This window comes from Branchiostoma floridae, chromosome 5, assembly GCF_000003815.2.
Source record: "Branchiostoma floridae strain S238N-H82 chromosome 5, Bfl_VNyyK, whole genome shotgun sequence".
NCBI lineage: Eukaryota > Metazoa > Chordata > Leptocardii > Amphioxiformes > Branchiostomatidae > Branchiostoma > Branchiostoma floridae.
The window spans coordinates 18,154,901-18,171,852 of NC_049983.1; the positions used below are offsets into that span (position 1 = coordinate 18,154,901).

The 16,952-nt window shown below is 43.2% G+C and overlaps 1 protein-coding gene across 1 annotated transcript; it reads right to left on the reverse strand.

The window, feature by feature from the left end:
* Window positions 1-790: 790 nt before the first annotated feature.
* On the reverse strand, window positions 791-12,524 carry LOC118415484 (myosin-7-like). The gene is made up of 33 exons (XM_035820143.1): window positions 12,250-12,524; window positions 11,820-11,963; window positions 11,350-11,534; window positions 11,111-11,207; window positions 10,817-10,909; window positions 10,535-10,598; window positions 10,250-10,351; window positions 9,870-10,106; window positions 9,434-9,702; window positions 9,128-9,298; window positions 8,617-8,932; window positions 8,437-8,501; window positions 8,095-8,300; window positions 7,731-7,991; window positions 7,428-7,575; window positions 6,862-6,969; window positions 6,444-6,590; window positions 6,030-6,215; window positions 5,815-5,901; window positions 5,479-5,624; window positions 5,216-5,363; window positions 4,882-5,007; window positions 4,466-4,672; window positions 4,051-4,232; window positions 3,329-3,939; window positions 3,069-3,220; window positions 2,860-2,948; window positions 2,412-2,613; window positions 2,194-2,292; window positions 1,846-2,067; window positions 1,495-1,665; window positions 1,162-1,362; window positions 791-1,049 (listed from the first exon to the last, which is right to left on the reverse strand). Exons 1-33 carry the CDS (start codon window positions 12,451-12,453, stop codon window positions 924-926), a joined length of 5,772 nt encoding a protein of 1,923 aa, XP_035676036.1. The 5' UTR covers window positions 12,454-12,524; the 3' UTR covers window positions 791-923.
* Between the last annotated feature and the right edge of the window lie 4,428 nt (window positions 12,525-16,952).

Genomic DNA, 16,952 nt, shown 5'->3' on the forward strand with positions numbered 1-16,952 from the left:
TGAGCTAGGCCATCTGAACGCATATACAAATTACAGACCGTTTCAGTGTGAGAATCCCCAGACTGACTGTTCAGTGGAGACCGTGAGCCGAAGTAAATTGACTAGAATGCCACACAGGCTTACATAAGTGCCTTGTAGGACTGCATTCGTTGTTTTTTTTATACTAGCAAGCTTATAGTAGTGGTAGTTATAATTCCAGCTTGGTACTGTATCCTTTCCAGTCCATCATCATTTTTTCTGTACATGGATTCCATACTGTTGCAGCATATTCAAGGTTCCGTCAGACTAGTGTTGTGTATGCAAGTGCTGTTTTGTATTTGCTGGGTATACTGTGTGTGTTCACTCTGTAAGTTCCATTCCATTCAGAATAGAATGCACTTTCCGGCTTTATAAGGTTTTCATTCCGTCAACTTTTGTCTCGCCTAGAGTTTGCTTTCTAATGTACTAATTGTTGTCTTCAAAGAATGGGGTCTGCTTTATTTAGTTTTTGGAAGGTATGAGGTACCTTGGGAAGATTGCGTTATTCTGCTGACATGTATGGTTTTTGATCTTTTACTCGGCTCCAATGTTTGTTTTCTTGCCAAGTTACTTACAAGACTCTATAGTCTTTGTAATCTGCAGCCTGCTCCCTAAGATCTGATGGCGGGAGTGAGTGGGGATCCCACGTGTGGGTTAGACCCTGAGAGCGACTGCATCCAATTAACAACTTTGATCCCCGGGGGGGCCCAAAGATCCACTATGATCTATTTCGTTGATCCATTAACCTTAACTTCAGTGACGAGAGACAAGGTAGCAGTGGGACCACATTTTATTGCAGGATTCAGATGAAATTACCAACAGATGAAACGAAAGACAGAGCAGGATAAGGTAATCAGGAGTCTACGATAGCACAAAGCGAAGCGATTTCACGACTGGTTGTCGGTTTACACGCGAGACTTGGAGCGAAGCTTGTTGAGGGAGCTCTCGGCGATCTCGGCACGCTCCAGGTTGTCCTCGTACTCGTGCTGGGTCTTGCGGTACTTGGCCATGTTGGAAGATGCCTGCTCCTCCTGTATCGAGTAAAAGTGATTTGAAATTGTTATGTCAGGTGACACAATCTAAGACTAAAACATTTCGAAACTTCAAGTCCCGAATTTATTTTGTTTAGAAGGGGATACTTACAGCCTCCTCCACTTGGCGCTTGAAGGTCTTGATCTTCAGCTGCAGCTTCTCGACCAGCTCCTGGATGCGCTCCTGGTTCTTGCGGTCCTCGTCGGCCTGGAAGCTCATCTCCTTGAGACGACGCTCGTTCTTACGCAGCTGCTTCAGGTCCTCCTGGTGCAGGCGGCTGTGGTGGGCAATCTCGTTCTCCAGATCGCGGATCTAATAGATCACCAAACGAAGACGGTGAATATTAATCACGTTATAGGTTGTATGCCTTTGAGTTTGTACTGATAATCCATCTGATATTGAAGTAGCAAATGATTAGACAGAGCAGCCATACTCCATGCTTACCCTGTTCTCTTGCTTCTGGATGGCACGCTTGCCTCCCTTGAGTGCGATGGCCTCAGCCTCATCCAGGCGGCGCTGCAGGTCCTTCATGTTGGCGTCCAAGTTTCGCTTCACCTTCTCGGCGTGCTGAGAGTTCTCCTGCTCCACACGCAGATCCTCAGCCATACGGGATGTCTAGTTGTAAAGGAGATCACTTTAATACAGAACCCTTTTCATTGAGACATATGAACTCCCATGATAATTATCACAAATGTATAGAACAATATCTTCGTTTGTGTTCATTTCGGGATGTTATCGTTTGAATTGTTAAAAATCAAGTTATGATTATAGCCGAAGTAGGCAAACTATACATACATCAGCCATGGCTTTCTTAGCCCTCTCCTCTGTACTCTTGTGGTCACTGATGACCTCTTCCAGCTCGGACTGGATCTGCGACAGGTCACCGTCCAGCTTCCGCTTGTGTCCGGACAGGGCTGAGTTCTGTGTGCTCAGCTCACCAAGCCTCTCGTTGGTTTCAACTAGCTGAGAATCAGCGACCTTACGAGCTCTTTCTGCGTTGTCCAGTGCGCCTCGCACCTGAAGTGGAATATGTCAGGCAAAGCGTGGACACTCTCAGAATGTGGATAGGGATGATTAAAATTCGTAAGGATTATTAATTTTTCGTCAAATCTATAACTTAAATGTTTAAATACATGTACCTACCTCATCAGCTTCGCTCACCAGCATCTGGCACTTGCGCTCAGACATGTTGTACTGCTCACGGATCTCATCGCGCTGCCGCTGTTCGTCGTCAATGGTAACCTGTAAGAAAAGGAAACTATGGTTAATTTCTTTCCTTATGTAACAAACATTTACTTTGAATTTCTCATATGCCGATACATAGATCGATCTATTCCTCATCAACAAAGATAATGAGATACCTGCATCTCCTGGATTTGGGAGTGCAGCTTGGCAATGGTCTTCCTGGCCTCAGCGTTGGACCTGTTGGCGGTCTCCAGCTGAACCTCAACCTCGTTGAGATGGCCTTCCAGGAATTTCTTCGCTCGTTGTGCTTCTCCCTTCTGTTTTGTCTCGATCTCTATAGAGGCCTGCACGCTATCCATGGCACGAGCCTGGTTTTTACTAGAGCATTAAAGATATAAACTGCATCAAAAGTCTGGAAAATCTTAAGGATACAAATAAATTTACACCTAGCTTAGGACGGGGAGTAATTGTGAAACATGGCTCTACTCAGTAGAGACTCCTCTATTTTTTTTACAAAGACAAAGAAATGTGTACTGACTTATGTAAGTCGATAGATGATTATTAACTAAAACACTTGTCTTTTGATTCCCACTTTTAGATAGATTTACAAATCACACCACTCACCGTGAGCTTTCAAACTCCTCTTCCTTTTCGGCGATCTTCTTCTCGATGTCACCCTTCAGCTGAGCCAGTTCAAGCTGAGTTCTGACAACCTGTGAGACGAGTCGTCAAAATTAGTGTGTTGAATAAGATATTAAAGCATTTCCAACCATTTGTTTATTTGCTGCATCGCGTACCTGATGTATTTCAAGTACGTTTTGCTACCTACTTACTTTGCCCTGTTCAATCTCAAGAGCGCCCTCAGCCTCGTCCAATGCGTTCTGGAGCTCCTCCTTTTCAACGACCAGGCGCTTCTTGGTCTTCTCAAGTTCGTGGATGTTCTTTGCACTCTCCGATAATTGGTCGTTCAGGTCGTTAATTTCCTCTGTTGAGAGAAAAAAATCAAAGATTACATAAACCATACATGGTGAAGGCTGGCGGAAGTGAGCCCGACCGACAGTATAACAAAATAGTTTTTTGTTCCAATACATACCTTGCAAGACCTTATTCTCCTTCTTCAAGGCATCAAGAGCCTCCACGCCTTCGTCGAAGACATTCTTCAGCTTCAGAAGCTCGGTCTGGTAGGCGCGATGTTCCTTCTGGGATGCTTCCAACTCGGCGCCCAGAGTTTCGCACTTCATCCTCCATTCGGTCATCTGTTTGTCGACCAGACGCTGCTTCTTCTCCAGCTGAGACGCCAGTGTGTTGGCCTTTTCCACATCCAACATCAGGTCCTCCACCTCGCCAGCCAACCTGTTCTTGGTCTTCTCCAGGCTGGCACACTTGGCGTTGGCGGACTCAACCTGCTCCTCGGCGTCTTGCAGACGGGCTGCCAGTTTCTTCTTGGCCTCCTCCAACTCCTCGGTCCTCTGGATGGCGTCGGTCTCATACTTAGAGCGCCATGCCGCCACCTCAGAGTTAGCCTTGGCCAGGTTGCGCTGAATCTCGGACTTGGCCTCCTGCTCCTCCTCCAGGGACTCACGCAGAGCATCGCAGTCTGACTGAGTAGCACGCAGCTGGTGAGCTAGGCCGTTCTTTCCCTTGGTCTCCTCCTCGAGCTGTCGTTTGACTTCCTCCATCTGTTGTGTAAGCATGCTCTTGGTTCTGTACATTGAAAGATAAACATCTGCTTAGATATTTGTCTCTCAAGTCGACAATACTTTTTTCAATAAAATCCTCCCCCTTACGCATTTACAACATATACATAATGTGTACCTGCTGAGCTGGTTTGCAATTCCTTCTGACTCCTCCAGCTGGCGCTGCAGGTCGTTGTTCTCTGCGGTCAAGCGTGTTTTCAGTGATCCCAGTTCTTGTGCACCACGGGCATTCTCCTCCAGCCTTTGGTTGGCCTCCACGTGCTGATCTTCAAGCTGCTTGTTCATTTTCTCAGCTTGGACCTTAAATACAGTAAGTCTTTAGGTTAGTTCAAATCATCCGAACGTATTTTGTTAATACAGAAAGTCTTTAGGTTACTTCAAATCATCTGAATGTGATTTCGAAGTTAAGCCTCTGATGGCTTTTCAGACTGCGTTTGCGGAAAAATGTGAATATAATAACAAGATCTTTCACCAATAGTAGTCTTAAAATAACGAAGCCATTAAGCAATAGCGAGAACGTCAGGATTGATTACCCTCTGCTTGGTGACCTGCTCAACGTTGGAAGCCAGATCATCGACCTCCACCCTGAGGGAGTTCTTCTCCTTCTCCAGCTTGGCCTTGGCCCTCTGCAGATTCTCGACTGACTCAGACATGTCCGCCACGGTGTCGTTGTGCTTCTTCCTCAAGCTGGCGGTGGCAGCTTCATGGCCAATGGTAGCCTCCTCCAGCTCACGACGAACCTATTATGTGATCGTACGTATGACAATGGGCTTGCAGCAACGTCACTACAACATATAATCTTCTTTATTGTCCTACCACACGCAGGTCGATGTATACACAGGACAATACACTATTTGAAACACGAATGCACCTGGGTTGTTCCTGTAATTTATAAGTGTGCCATTAACAAAAAGAACAGCCAAGATTTTTCAATATCATAATATGTTACCTTCTGAAGCTCAGCCTCGCGCTTCTTGTTCTGCTCAACCTGTGCAGCTGTCGCACCGCTAGATTCTTCAAGCTTCTCACCGATGTCTTCCAACTCACGCGAGAGTTCGGCACGCTGCCTCTCCAGCTGTTGATTATATACACGCGTGTGTTATTGATTGTGCAGCTCTATTGAAACAATTTCTCATTTCGAATCCAAGAACTTTGCATACCACAGACGGTGAACCCAACAGTAACCTCACCAGACATGCATACTGTGATATATACATGTATATTTATATATATAGTAGCTTCATTTAAAAGATCGACCCTTCATATATGCCATTGTATAGTACTTTTGCACGGGCTGCTCTTTCTGTCTCCAGTTCCTCCTCCAGCTCCTCGATCCTGCCCTGCAGCTCCTTAGTCTTCTTCTGCTGCTGAGTTGCCAGGGAAGTCTCGTCCTCAACCTTAGTGTTCAGGGCGTTGATCTCAAACTCTTTCCTGTACGGGCCATAGCAAAGCGATTTGTTATCTTAAACTATTGGTAAGAGGTGTTTTATGCTGAGATGTGTTGTTCTACAGCTAAGAAATCTACGCAACGTTGATCAACACTCACTTCTTCAGCTTCTCCTCAAGTTCAACCTTGTAGCGCTCCAGTTCAATCACCAGATCCTGGGCGTTCTTCAGGTCGTTCTCCAGCTTCCTCTTGACGCGGTCAACATCCGCACGGATTTTCTTGTCATGCTCCAGGTTGTCCTCAAGCTAAAGTTAAGGGCGTAAATGTCAGCATTTCCAAAAGGTAATCAGAACGAAAAATCAAATGATGTCAATATGTTTTTTAGATTTTAACAAATTTATTTCGATATATTTACTCTGAGATGACCCAATACTTGAACGTTTTCTCAGAAGTTGACATTATCCCAGCATGGAGTGAATATAATGTGCATCTTACGTCATCCAAGGTCTGCTCCAGCTTGACTTTGAGCTTGGTGAGGTTCTGGGTCTTGTCTTCCTCGGACTGGAGGTCATCCAGGGTTTGCTGAAATGTACCAGATAGATGTAAGTGAGCTGATTACCCAACATTATGTCTCGAGTCTACAAATAATTGAAATCCGAAAGGATTCTTGAAATGGGAAGCGATGTAAGAGCAAAAAAGGGGGAGCCTACCGCATTGAGCTCCTCCAGCTTCTTCTTCTCGCGGCCGAGCTTGCCGATCAGCTCGTCGTTCACGGCCACCTCCTCAGTCATGGCGCGCAGTTTGTCCTCCACCTCCTGTTTGTCCTTCTCCCTCTTGCTTAGTTTGAGCGAGATGGATTCAATTTCCTTCTTCATCTCGTCGCATTCCTGCTCCGCCTGTGTAAATAAAAGAAATGGTCAATGTTGGAAAATCATTCGCAATGCCCGAATTCGAAAAACAGTACTATACTTTTTCTGAATCTGCGACAGCCAATATTTTCTTTTGAAACTAATGGGCTAAATTTAGCTCCCAAGATATATTTATAAACATTATGAAATGGGACTGTGTTTGACGATGCATATGAGAACTGGCTTAGGTGGACTCATGGTATGCTTGTGATGTACCTTCATCTTCTTGGACTCCATCTGCCTGTTCTGGTCGGAAACATCCTCCACGCGCTCCTCGATTTCCTGCAGCTGAGCGTCCAGTTCTGCCTTCTCCTTCAGCAGGGAGTTCACGCGCTCCTCGCCGTTCAGCATGATGTCTCTCTCCTATGGAGGGAATTTAACCAGTTTTGTTAGGATACTACATGTTTGATAGTCTATTCAATAGAGAGAAAATCTAATTCTAATGATGGTCATGGGAATAATATCTGAACATGTTTTGCGTGCACACGACATGCTATTCATTATTTTCCTTCAATTAAACTCTGGATGGGTACAGTTACGTCATAGGCCAAGACTTTAATTAATTATACCTTGGTTTCTTTGCCACCATAGTATCACAACGTATGTATTATAGATAGGCATATAATAATCTTACGTTGAATAGAAGCTCATTGATCTTGTCCTTGGCGGCTTGGACGTCGTTGTACTTTGCTTGTAACTCAGCCCGATCCTTGGTAACCTTCTCATAGTGTTTTTCCATTGCCTAAAGGAAAATGGAGTTAGCATGTTCTTTAGCCCACAATCACCAGACAGCATCACACATACACATACACAGAGTGTTTGTATACTGTGTTTACTTATAGGTACGTATGTTTGCCATGTTTCAAAAGGCTCGCCATTTGTTGAGATGTAATTGAGAAAACGTTCACACTGAACAGGATCGAGATTTATAATATGCCAAATAATAGGTCACAGAATCAGAGTACCTTGTCTTGTAGTTGACGATGTTGTTTACTGTTGACTGATCGGCTACATTCAGGTCGACATATTTGATCAGGAAAACGAATGTGATAATTGTTGTGTCGGTTCTACATTAGAAGGTATCCGACAATCCATGGAACAGCTCTTCTTCGAATGTCGTTAATTATGTTGTTGGTAAATGGCCTGTTGGTTCTAATACTCAAGAGTGGTTGTTAAAAACCCTAACGTTTGATAACGTACCGCGAATTTTATCTTGGTTTCCTTGAGCAGTTCCTCTGCCATGCCTCCAGTCAGCTTGGGCTGCAGCGCCTGGTACATCTTGATCCACCAGTCGTTGCGCAGCCTGAACCATGCACGGATGTTGCGCTGCAGTGTGCCGACAGCAGCTCTAAAGAGGATAAAATAACATATATCTGACAAATTTGTCCTCAGGATTGAAGTACTATATGAATTCGCTCAAAGATATCCATATGTAAAATCATCGGCAATGAGTCATTATTCAGGCTGAAATTGTACGTCATTCGGCAAAACTTGACCACTAACCTTGAACCCCACAGCTTCATGTACTTCCTCCGCTGGAGCTTGCCTAAGACGCGAGCTTGCATTTTCACATAGATTTCGTTGACTTTCTCCTCGCGGATCTCCTCAAGGATAGCCAGGGTGCCGGCCTTGAAGAACACCTTGTTGAGACCACAGGAATACCTGGCCTTCTCAAGCTTGATTTTGTCCAAGATCATCTGGCAGGCTTCCCTACCCTCCAAAAATTCGTTGGGATCGAACAAATCAGCGGCGAGGACCTTGTACCTGTAGATGTAGATAAGATTTGTTAGTTCAGTGTTTGATGTCTTATTGACTGACCCTACGGAAACAACTTTTGCTAAAGCATCATACAATGTGGTATTCACACCTGTCGAAGAAGTCGGCATAGATACTCCTGTTGGGGAATCCCTTCTGACAGATACGGATACCCTCAAGTACACCGTTGCAAGTCAGCTGGTTGAAGACCAGAGGCCCGTCGATGATACCACCAGTCTTGATTTCGTTGGGGATCAGGCAACGCACGAAGCTGGGGTAGGTGGCGTGGAGGTTGGCCATCAGGGATCCAAGTTGCTCCTATTGGAATTGAATACTCAGAGTGAAGTAACGAAGCTTTGGGTTTTCATTGAGGCGTTAATGATGCAAGTGATGCTGAAGTGCAAATCAGATACCCGTTTACTCGTTATGTGTAAGCTGCTAGTAGAAACCTTACCCTGTGAACACTGGTAACAGTCTGCATGGAACCGCTCTTCTTCCTTTTGCCGCCACTTTTGTCAGCTGGAAGAGTATGATAGAATATTGTATCACAAAAATCACCAAGATTGGCAGCACAACCCAAATGAATATGTTTGAGCGTGTTAATAAAACAAACAGTTATTTGAAAATAACTGACCAGCCTGCTCTTCTGCTGTCTGGTAGTCTGCCCAAATGAAAGGCATAAGCGGGTTCTTGCTGCCCTTCAGGGTGATGACAGCGCTCTCGTTCACTGGGTCCTTGTTCTTGTCCAGCCAGTTGGAGATGTTGTAGGCCACAGGTCCGGCGTAGTGACCCAGCTCAAAGTGAGCCTCGTACTTCTTCTTGCCTGGCTTGGGCTTGCCGTACTTGGGATGCTTGCCCAGATGAGTGTTGTGCAGCTTCTCGATGAAGGTCTGGTCAGAGGCCTTAGGCATGATACACTGTTCCTCCAGCGTTGGCAACAGGCCTCCTTTCTGTAAACACACGACATTGTGTCATATTAGTGGTGATTTAACATCCATGACAAAAGGCATCATCATTCAGCGTGATACCAACCACGGGATATGACCTACATGCTGTTACATGTCACTGATCAGCTCCCCGGAATGTGTAGAAAGGCAGAGGCAGCAATAATTGTAACATGTTAAAGAAAGATTGTAAAAAAAAACCTTTTCAATCAGTTCCAAGCAGGCCGCCAAGTCCATCCCGAAGTCGACAAAGGTCCATTCGATCTGCTCGGCCTTGTACTCCTCCTGCTCTTGTACGAACATGTGGTGGTTGAAGAACTGCTGCAGCTTCTCGTTGGTGTAGTTGATACAGATCTGATCGAGACTGTTGAGCTGTAAGGATAACGTCATAACTATAAGTATTGCAACAGAAACGAGGCATCAAGATTTCGCCAACCAATGTAACAATAGAAATGTGAATCATCCTAAGGAATTTCATTCGCCGTGAGGTTTATCTGAAGAGGTCACCTCGAAGATCTCAAAGCCAGCGATATCCAGCACACCAATGAAGAAGGCTCTCTCGTGCTCAGTAGCCAGGGTCACGTTACATACGTCGATCAGGTACTTGAAGACCTTGCCATAGATACCCTTGGCCAAGCCACTAGTGGAGTTCATACACTGTTGGCCAGTCTGGCCTTTCGTGACAAACTCGTTGCCGACCTTGACACGTGGCTTCAAGATGTTGTTCAAAAGTTGCATGCCATCGACGCCGAACAGCCGGCCTGCTTTCTCCGCAGCTGCAATGGGGCAATTGATAACTCATATGATACAGTAACTGGACTACAGTACAAACTTGTGTATATCCTTTCATTTATAATAAAAAAATGACATACATAAGATACAGCTGTGTATCAGTATTTTACGTTTCTTGATGTGAACGACCACAAAAGTAGATTGTACTTACGAGCAGGATCGTCGCAGTCTCCCTGCTCTTTCTTGTCCACGTACTTCAGATTTCCCATATGCAGGATGCCGGCACAGAAGTCGTAGACACTGTTCTTTTCCTCATTCTTAAAGCCCAGGATGTCGAAACCCTCGTCCGTTAGACGCATCTCCTCCTGGTCGTCCATACCGGCCACGGTGTACACACCCTCCTTCACGAAGTGGTACACGGAGGGGTCCGTGCCAGTCATGATGCGCTCTGAAGTCATATATTAAAACTATTTTAGAAGTTTTCATATCAGTAAAGGATACCACTATCCGTCGTTAGTAGTTCTATCAATCATTTTCGGCTTACTCATTTACTGTACTTCTATTCTCCAGGATGTCAACGATCATACTTACCCGTGACAGCCGGGATGCCGTTGGACATGATCAGGAAGAAGATGTGGTAACCACGCTCCATGCCGGGCAGCTGGTCCACAACACGGGACTTCTCCAGCAGATCTGTTATAAGGAGACGTCATGCTGTGAGTGTCATTTAAACTTACAAATAGTAATATTTTAGAGTTATCTATTGTGATATTTGTTTGAAAGTTTTGTTTTACACGAGACGTCATGTTTGAAGTGCCAATTTTCGTGTTCAATTCTGATTTAGATTTTCTACGTAGAGATTGCAGTGATACTTACAGCTCTCGATGTCAGCTCCGGACAGCTTGCCAACTTTGGTGAAGTGGATACGGATGAATTTACCCTATATGAAAGACAATGTAAAAAAGACAATTGACCAGATATACAAGAATTCCTTTACATAACGATATGAAACGAACACTTTGCAAACAGTATGAGGAATAAAAGAATGCAAATTAAAACCATATTTCATCGCAGAACCTCCGTCGTTTACAGTACAAATACAAATAGTAGTTGTCTAATACAAGGCTTAAGGACAAATCAGTGCACGGAAGTACTTACGAATCGGGAGGAGTTGTTGTTCCTCACAGTCTTGGCGTTACCAAAAGCCTCCAGTACAGGGTTAGTCTGCACGATCTGCTCCTCTAGACCGATCTGGCAGCAAAAGAAATGAATTTGGTAAAGACGAGTGTTGACAAAAATGCATAGAAGTATAAAAGGAGGGTGAAACTAACACGAAGCAGCCATGAACAAATGAGATAATCAGACTTTAATTAGATTATAGTTATTGGGATGTGCGTGCATTTGTTGACAGATACTTTGACGTGTGTAGCGAATTTGACGGAAACGTTTTACCTTCTTCTCCTGGCCACCACCGGGAGTTCCAGCAACCATGGCCAGGTACGCAATAACCTTCTTCGTGTTCTCAGTCTTCCCGGCACCAGACTCGCCACTGCAGTAAAGGCAAGATTTAGTAGAAACGTTACAAAACGCCAAAAGGTATTAAAGTTACGCTTCAGATAGAATCGGATCAAAAAGGCAGTAATGTTCAACTTTTTAAACCATTAATGTATAGAGTATTAAAAATTCCTTACGTGATGAGGCAGGATTGGCACTGACGCTCTGACACCATGTTCTGGTAGGCATTGTCCACCACGCAGAAGAGATGGGGCGGCACCTCCGTACGCCTCTTGCCGCGGTACGTGTCAACCACGTTTGCGGTGTAGATGGGCAGGAGCTTGAAGGGGTTGATCACGACGCAGAACAGGCCGGAGTAGGTCTGTAAAAACATTGCGCATTTTAACAAAGATCTTGTCTCTTAATGACACAAAGAGCAACTAGTTGATAACCATAGTAAACCAAACACCCATATCTTTGAGTCTCAGCAGATAAGACATTGCGTCTTGCTCCCATACAGGTAACAAAAGCGAAACATTTATCTTAGGGGCAATGTTTTTTTGTTGTTGTTGTTCTTTCCCTATAAAAGAAATATTTGCTTATCGCTGTACATATCGTTAACACCTGACGTGGATGACGATCACGATAAAGAAAAGAGGATACTTACGTAGATGAGAGTGTTCTCATAACGCTCCCTCAGGTTACCCAGCACAGCGGCCTCGTGCAGGAAGGTCATGTTCACCATGTCATCTGCGCAGGCGAACTTGGACGGGTTCTGTGGCAGCAGCTTGGACTTCTTGACGACAACAGTCTGGTGGCAAAGGAAGTTTCATAACTTCATAAATTCATGTCTTCAAGTACACAGAACAGGATAATGTAGTATTGTTGACCTTGACAAATCGCAACGACCCGAAATACTAAAGTATTTAGTACTATTGTGAGATTATACACCTCGACATTTCCACAAACGAAGAGTTTTGAACACATATTATTGAATATTGTCACGAATGAAAACTTTTGATTAAGGAAAGAGATATAGGACCAACCTGTTGCTATTAAACCACACGTAAATTGTGACAATCACAAGAAAAACTTACCGCTCCTCCAGCAGCCACGCAGGTGACGTCATCACCTTTCTCGCTCTTTGCCTCGACCTTGACAAAGATCTCCTTTTTATCAGGAGCCCAGAAGTTCTTCTTAGGATCGTAGGGAGCCGTCTTCAGCTTTCGCATCTCATCTGGTTTACCCGCAAGGAACCATTCGGACGGCTGGTCCATGAGCGAGGGACCGTAGGCAGGCATGGTGGCTCTTTGGTTGGAGACTCAGACCAAGGAGAAACTAAGAGACACTGCAGCTTGGAAAGGAGGGAAAAGAGTCAACAGAAAGTTTAGTACAACTTGAAGAAAACCAAAGGCGTCATACAATATAAAAGATCAAATGAAAGATGTTACATGCAGGAAAGGGTGGTTGAGCTGAATCATTTGGTGTGAAAGAATCGTCAAAATAAGAATATAAACAGTTTCAAAATGTGAAACCATTTCGGCGCAAACGATATTCTGGCAAACATATGAATTTCTGGTATGTTTGCATAACGAGTCACGGCAGGAAAGAATTACATTAATACGTGTCATATGCCTATGATAGACACGTTGCAGCTGACGAACAAATCAGACTCATTCGGCAAGTTTAAAACCCCACTTTGGAATAAATAACTCGTCTAAAGGATCCCCTCCCCCCCTGAACACGTGAGTCAAACGTACACTTGAAGGCTCACGTCTTCTTCAAACACTTACCTTCAACTGGCAAAGCTGTGAAAGATCAGTGCCCGTCCCTGTCTTATATACGCGAATCTCATGAGTGTGAAATGTCAAAGCAATGTGCCGTTTAAGGGCATGGTAGCATGTGTATGATGTTCTATTGGTTAGTTCACAATTATGTCCTTTATTCTATTGGTCACTTTGTTAATTCGATGTTCAAGTCCATCCTACAATCTTAAATTAGTAAACTTGACATTGCACATTGGGCGCTTTTGGGAGCTAATAATACTGAAATGAAAACAGACCCACATGCCCTGAATTTTCATGTATTTTTACTGTTATTGGGAGGCCGGGAAGCCGGTGCCGTATAGACTACATGGTACTGTTCCGCGTCTAGAATTTCCGAAGAAAAATAGCGTGGTGCCAAGTTCACATTCTCCAAATTGCAGGGTATGCGTAGCGTCGAAAGTTCGTCAAGAAGGTTATGGCAAGCAGTTAACGTTTACAATATATATTTCACATGTTAACACTTCTTTGTGTTAAACGGAACTGTACGTGAGGGAAACGCAGGTGTGTGTCAGCTGAAAACTCAAGCTTTAAGGTAAATTGATGTTGGTTGTTAGTCTTGTAACCTAATATGAGCGAGACGACGTAGGCATCAATGTAAACGATGTGTAAGCTAAGGAAAACCATTTTTGCAGTATATCTACACTTCATTCATTGCAAGATGTTAAATGATCTAATCTGTGCTTCCCAATGAGTTTTACTACTGAAGGTGTGTGATATCAATGCATAGATAGTATAGTACTGTTTGATCAGATCAAGATGGCTGACCAGGTCGACCTTTTCGACTATTTGTAAAAGGGATACAGTTCGGCTTTCTGCCTTGTAAACTGTTCTGTAATAGTATTTACAAGCAGAGCTATATTTTGCGGATAAGGACGGGTATTTTTTTGAGGTTGCCAGTCCAAAATGAGGTCACACAAAATGTTCGTTTGAAAAGAGGAATGTCCATGTTTGAAATATCTTTGACCAACCAGTTGCTCTCTTTTGCAGAACTGCCCCCATATGTGTTGAGTCATACATAACTGTGGTTCTCCACATAGGTTCTATGAAATATGTTCTAAAATTGCTAAGACTGACACAGCTGCTCTCTTGGCCATGTTGGGGCGTCATCCCGTAGCTTATGAAACCTGACGGCCTGTAACCTGCATCCTGAGTGTTCTAGGTACTGAAAGGCTGGCGTCAAAATGTAGCTAAGGAGCATTCTTGGTGCAAACTACATTGTAGACCATGTGTTATTCACTAAAATGTATTTCCTCATTAGAACACAGGGTATGTTCTATGTAAGAAACTGGATAGTGATGCAGACGTTACCCATTTACACTGCTGTTGAATATTTAAAATACCCTGTTTAAAGGAGGATCTATGAAGCTATAATGGATATGATGTTTCTTACATCAAGTACCTTGTATCGTAGAGGTTTTCATTTGCTTCTATATCTTTGTGCAACAACATAGGGAAATGTCAAGCTTCGATTTCGTATTAATGCTCAAGAGTTGGACACGAAAGCGTTTGAATAAAGTTTGAATTAAGTGGTGTTGGTTCCGTTTGGAACTAATCTGGGCGTTATTGTAGCTCCAATGGGACATTTGAGTGACTTGTATATTGCAAAGAAAGGTGAATATGCGTTTTTAAGGGCTTTCTTTTCCCACCAGTTGCATTCCTGTCACATAACTGTCCCCACAGTTGTCTCGTACTTGACTTGAACTTCGCACGGCAAACATAACTGGAGTTGTCCACATAACTGATGCCAAACATAGTCTTAAGTTGCTCAGATTGACACAGCTGCTCTCTTCATCTCAGCAGTTAACAGCTAGGCTTAAGTAACAAAACGCACACGACTGTGTTTTGGTGTTTACTTCAATATCATAGCAAAACGTACTATTGCAGCGCACTGTGGTCGTGAGAACGAGTAAGTCAGTCTCTCTTTCTACATTGGAGTTTGCTCCTACGTTCCTCATCATTTCTGATATAATGAGTTTTCTGTGATGTGATGTGATGTGATGGTATCTTGTATAATGTGATGTAAAAAATGACCAATGTTACTTGTACAGGTTGTTGAAATGTAGGCTTGGCAAATTGTTAGAGAGTCCTTTCGGTTAAATCGTCTGGAAGAGGAAAACGGAGTTGCCAAAAGATAAAGACAGATGTACAATATTACCTTTGCTTTATTAGGTAAGATCATCATTTGAGAGCTTCGGGATACATACAACACTATCATTTTTTTTAGTTTTTACGGTTTCAAACGGTTTAGAGAAAACGATGATCTAGACTATCAAGCCTTTGATGTACACCTCAAGTGTACATGCATTCCTGTTTCAAGTGCACCGTTTGTTCTGTATGTGTCCAAACTAGTTCTTACTGGAACTAAGCGCTCCCGGAAAGTAATGCAATGAAAACCTGATGTCGAAACTGACAGGCAATAGGCTGGATACTAAATGTACTAGGTACTAGCTGTAGCGTCCAATTTCTTACCTGAAGAGCATTTCTGATCAAGCTGCAGACACATATATTTATGTTCTATGTATTTCTTCCTATTAGTAACGAAAAGCTTCGATCTAGACATTTGACGTTTTCATTCGTGTGTACTATTCATCCATCTAAATATTCAAAATTTTCCACTTAACTGCTAACGTTACTTGTATAAAACTAAAAATGACAAAAGCCTTGTAGCTGGAAGATTTTTGCGTGACAACAAGTCGAAATATCAGCAATCAGATCGTATTAACTGTCTATGTGTTGCTCCCTACGTCTTGGTCGCGAAAGCGAAAGCTTTGAAGTTGTTCTGAGTTTGTACGACTTGACAGACAAAGGATGTGGGGGACAACAGTAAAAGCAACAAAAATATTAAAGCGACGTTGAAAATCTGAAGAAATGTGGCTCCAAAAATAGTTTCAAAAGCGCTTGAACTTTCACCGTAGGGACAGTGCATCTCATGTTCATTTACCGATTAGTGGCATTCTTTTTACATACCTATTCCCGCAAGTGTCTCGTAACTGCCATGAATTCGCCATGTCATACATAACTTTAGTTCTCAATATAACTGCCGTATGTGTGAAATATGCACTGCTTGACACAGCTGCTGTTGTCGTCAAGGTTAAGGTAGAATACGGACCAATATTAAACATGCACCAATCTTTTATGGGATTTATACTATAGCAGAATGCGTTCAGTTATGATCGTGTTCAGCCGCAGTCGAACAGGAAAAGTGGAGGTCAGTGTTAATTCTCTAGTAATGTTGATTCTGTGTTTTCTGAATGTAGATTTGGTAATTTGGTCAGATGTACATGGATGGCGGGATAAACTAGTCTTTGAAATATTTTGTGAGCACGCAGAAATGCTATTTAGTAAGTAGCTAATACGCCGCAAGTTAGGAAATGGCTTCATTTTCTTGGTTTCAAACTGATGTAACATGTCAGGCATATTTCTTATAGTACTATGATATACTTTTCCCAGGACGCGTTACTTTATACCCGGACAACACTTACTTCTTTTTCCACATCTGAACAATTCACGATAGTTGCATTTAATTTCGGCCTCATCACTTCAAAACATAGCTAAATGCCATTGAATCAAACGTCTGAGCCTTTTCCTAACTATTTCATTTTGTAAAATAATTCATTTTCGGGTTCGAAATAGTTTTAGTAGTTACCTTGGAAGCAAGGGCTTACATGCAAACTGTCATATCTAAAAAAAATGAGGAAATAATCGGTGCTTAAACGATGTGCATGAAAGACGAACGAGTCAATCTTAGTCATATAAGCTGTCCTTCCATGAATTTGATAAGGACTGAATATAGAAATATGGTATCAACAAGAAAAGGCAGTAAAGAAATGTCAACATCAAAACGCCGATTAAATGAAGTTAGGCATGTCCGACCTGACGGTGATGCAAGTTCAAGAACACTGTGGCCAAACAGTATAATTAGAAGTTTTATACACATCAAAGGTCTTTAATGGAACGTCCTGAACTTCAAAGTG

What these genes read in the sequence shown, in the direction of transcription:
- LOC118415484 (XM_035820143.1), bottom strand. Translation starts at nt 12,453, where the DNA reads ATGCCTGCCTACGGTCCCTCGCTCATGGACCAGCCGTCCGAATGGTTC. An exon ending in GCGTGGCTGCTGGAGGAGCG is followed by an intron (nt 11,964 to 12,249) that starts GTAAGTTTTTCT and finishes CTTTGCCACCAG; the next exon opens with ACTGTTGTCGTCAAGAAGTC. An exon ending in AAACCAAGATAAAATTCGCG is followed by an intron (nt 6,970 to 7,427) that starts GTACGTTATCAA and finishes ATTTTCCTTTAG; the next exon opens with GCAATGGAAAAACACTATGA.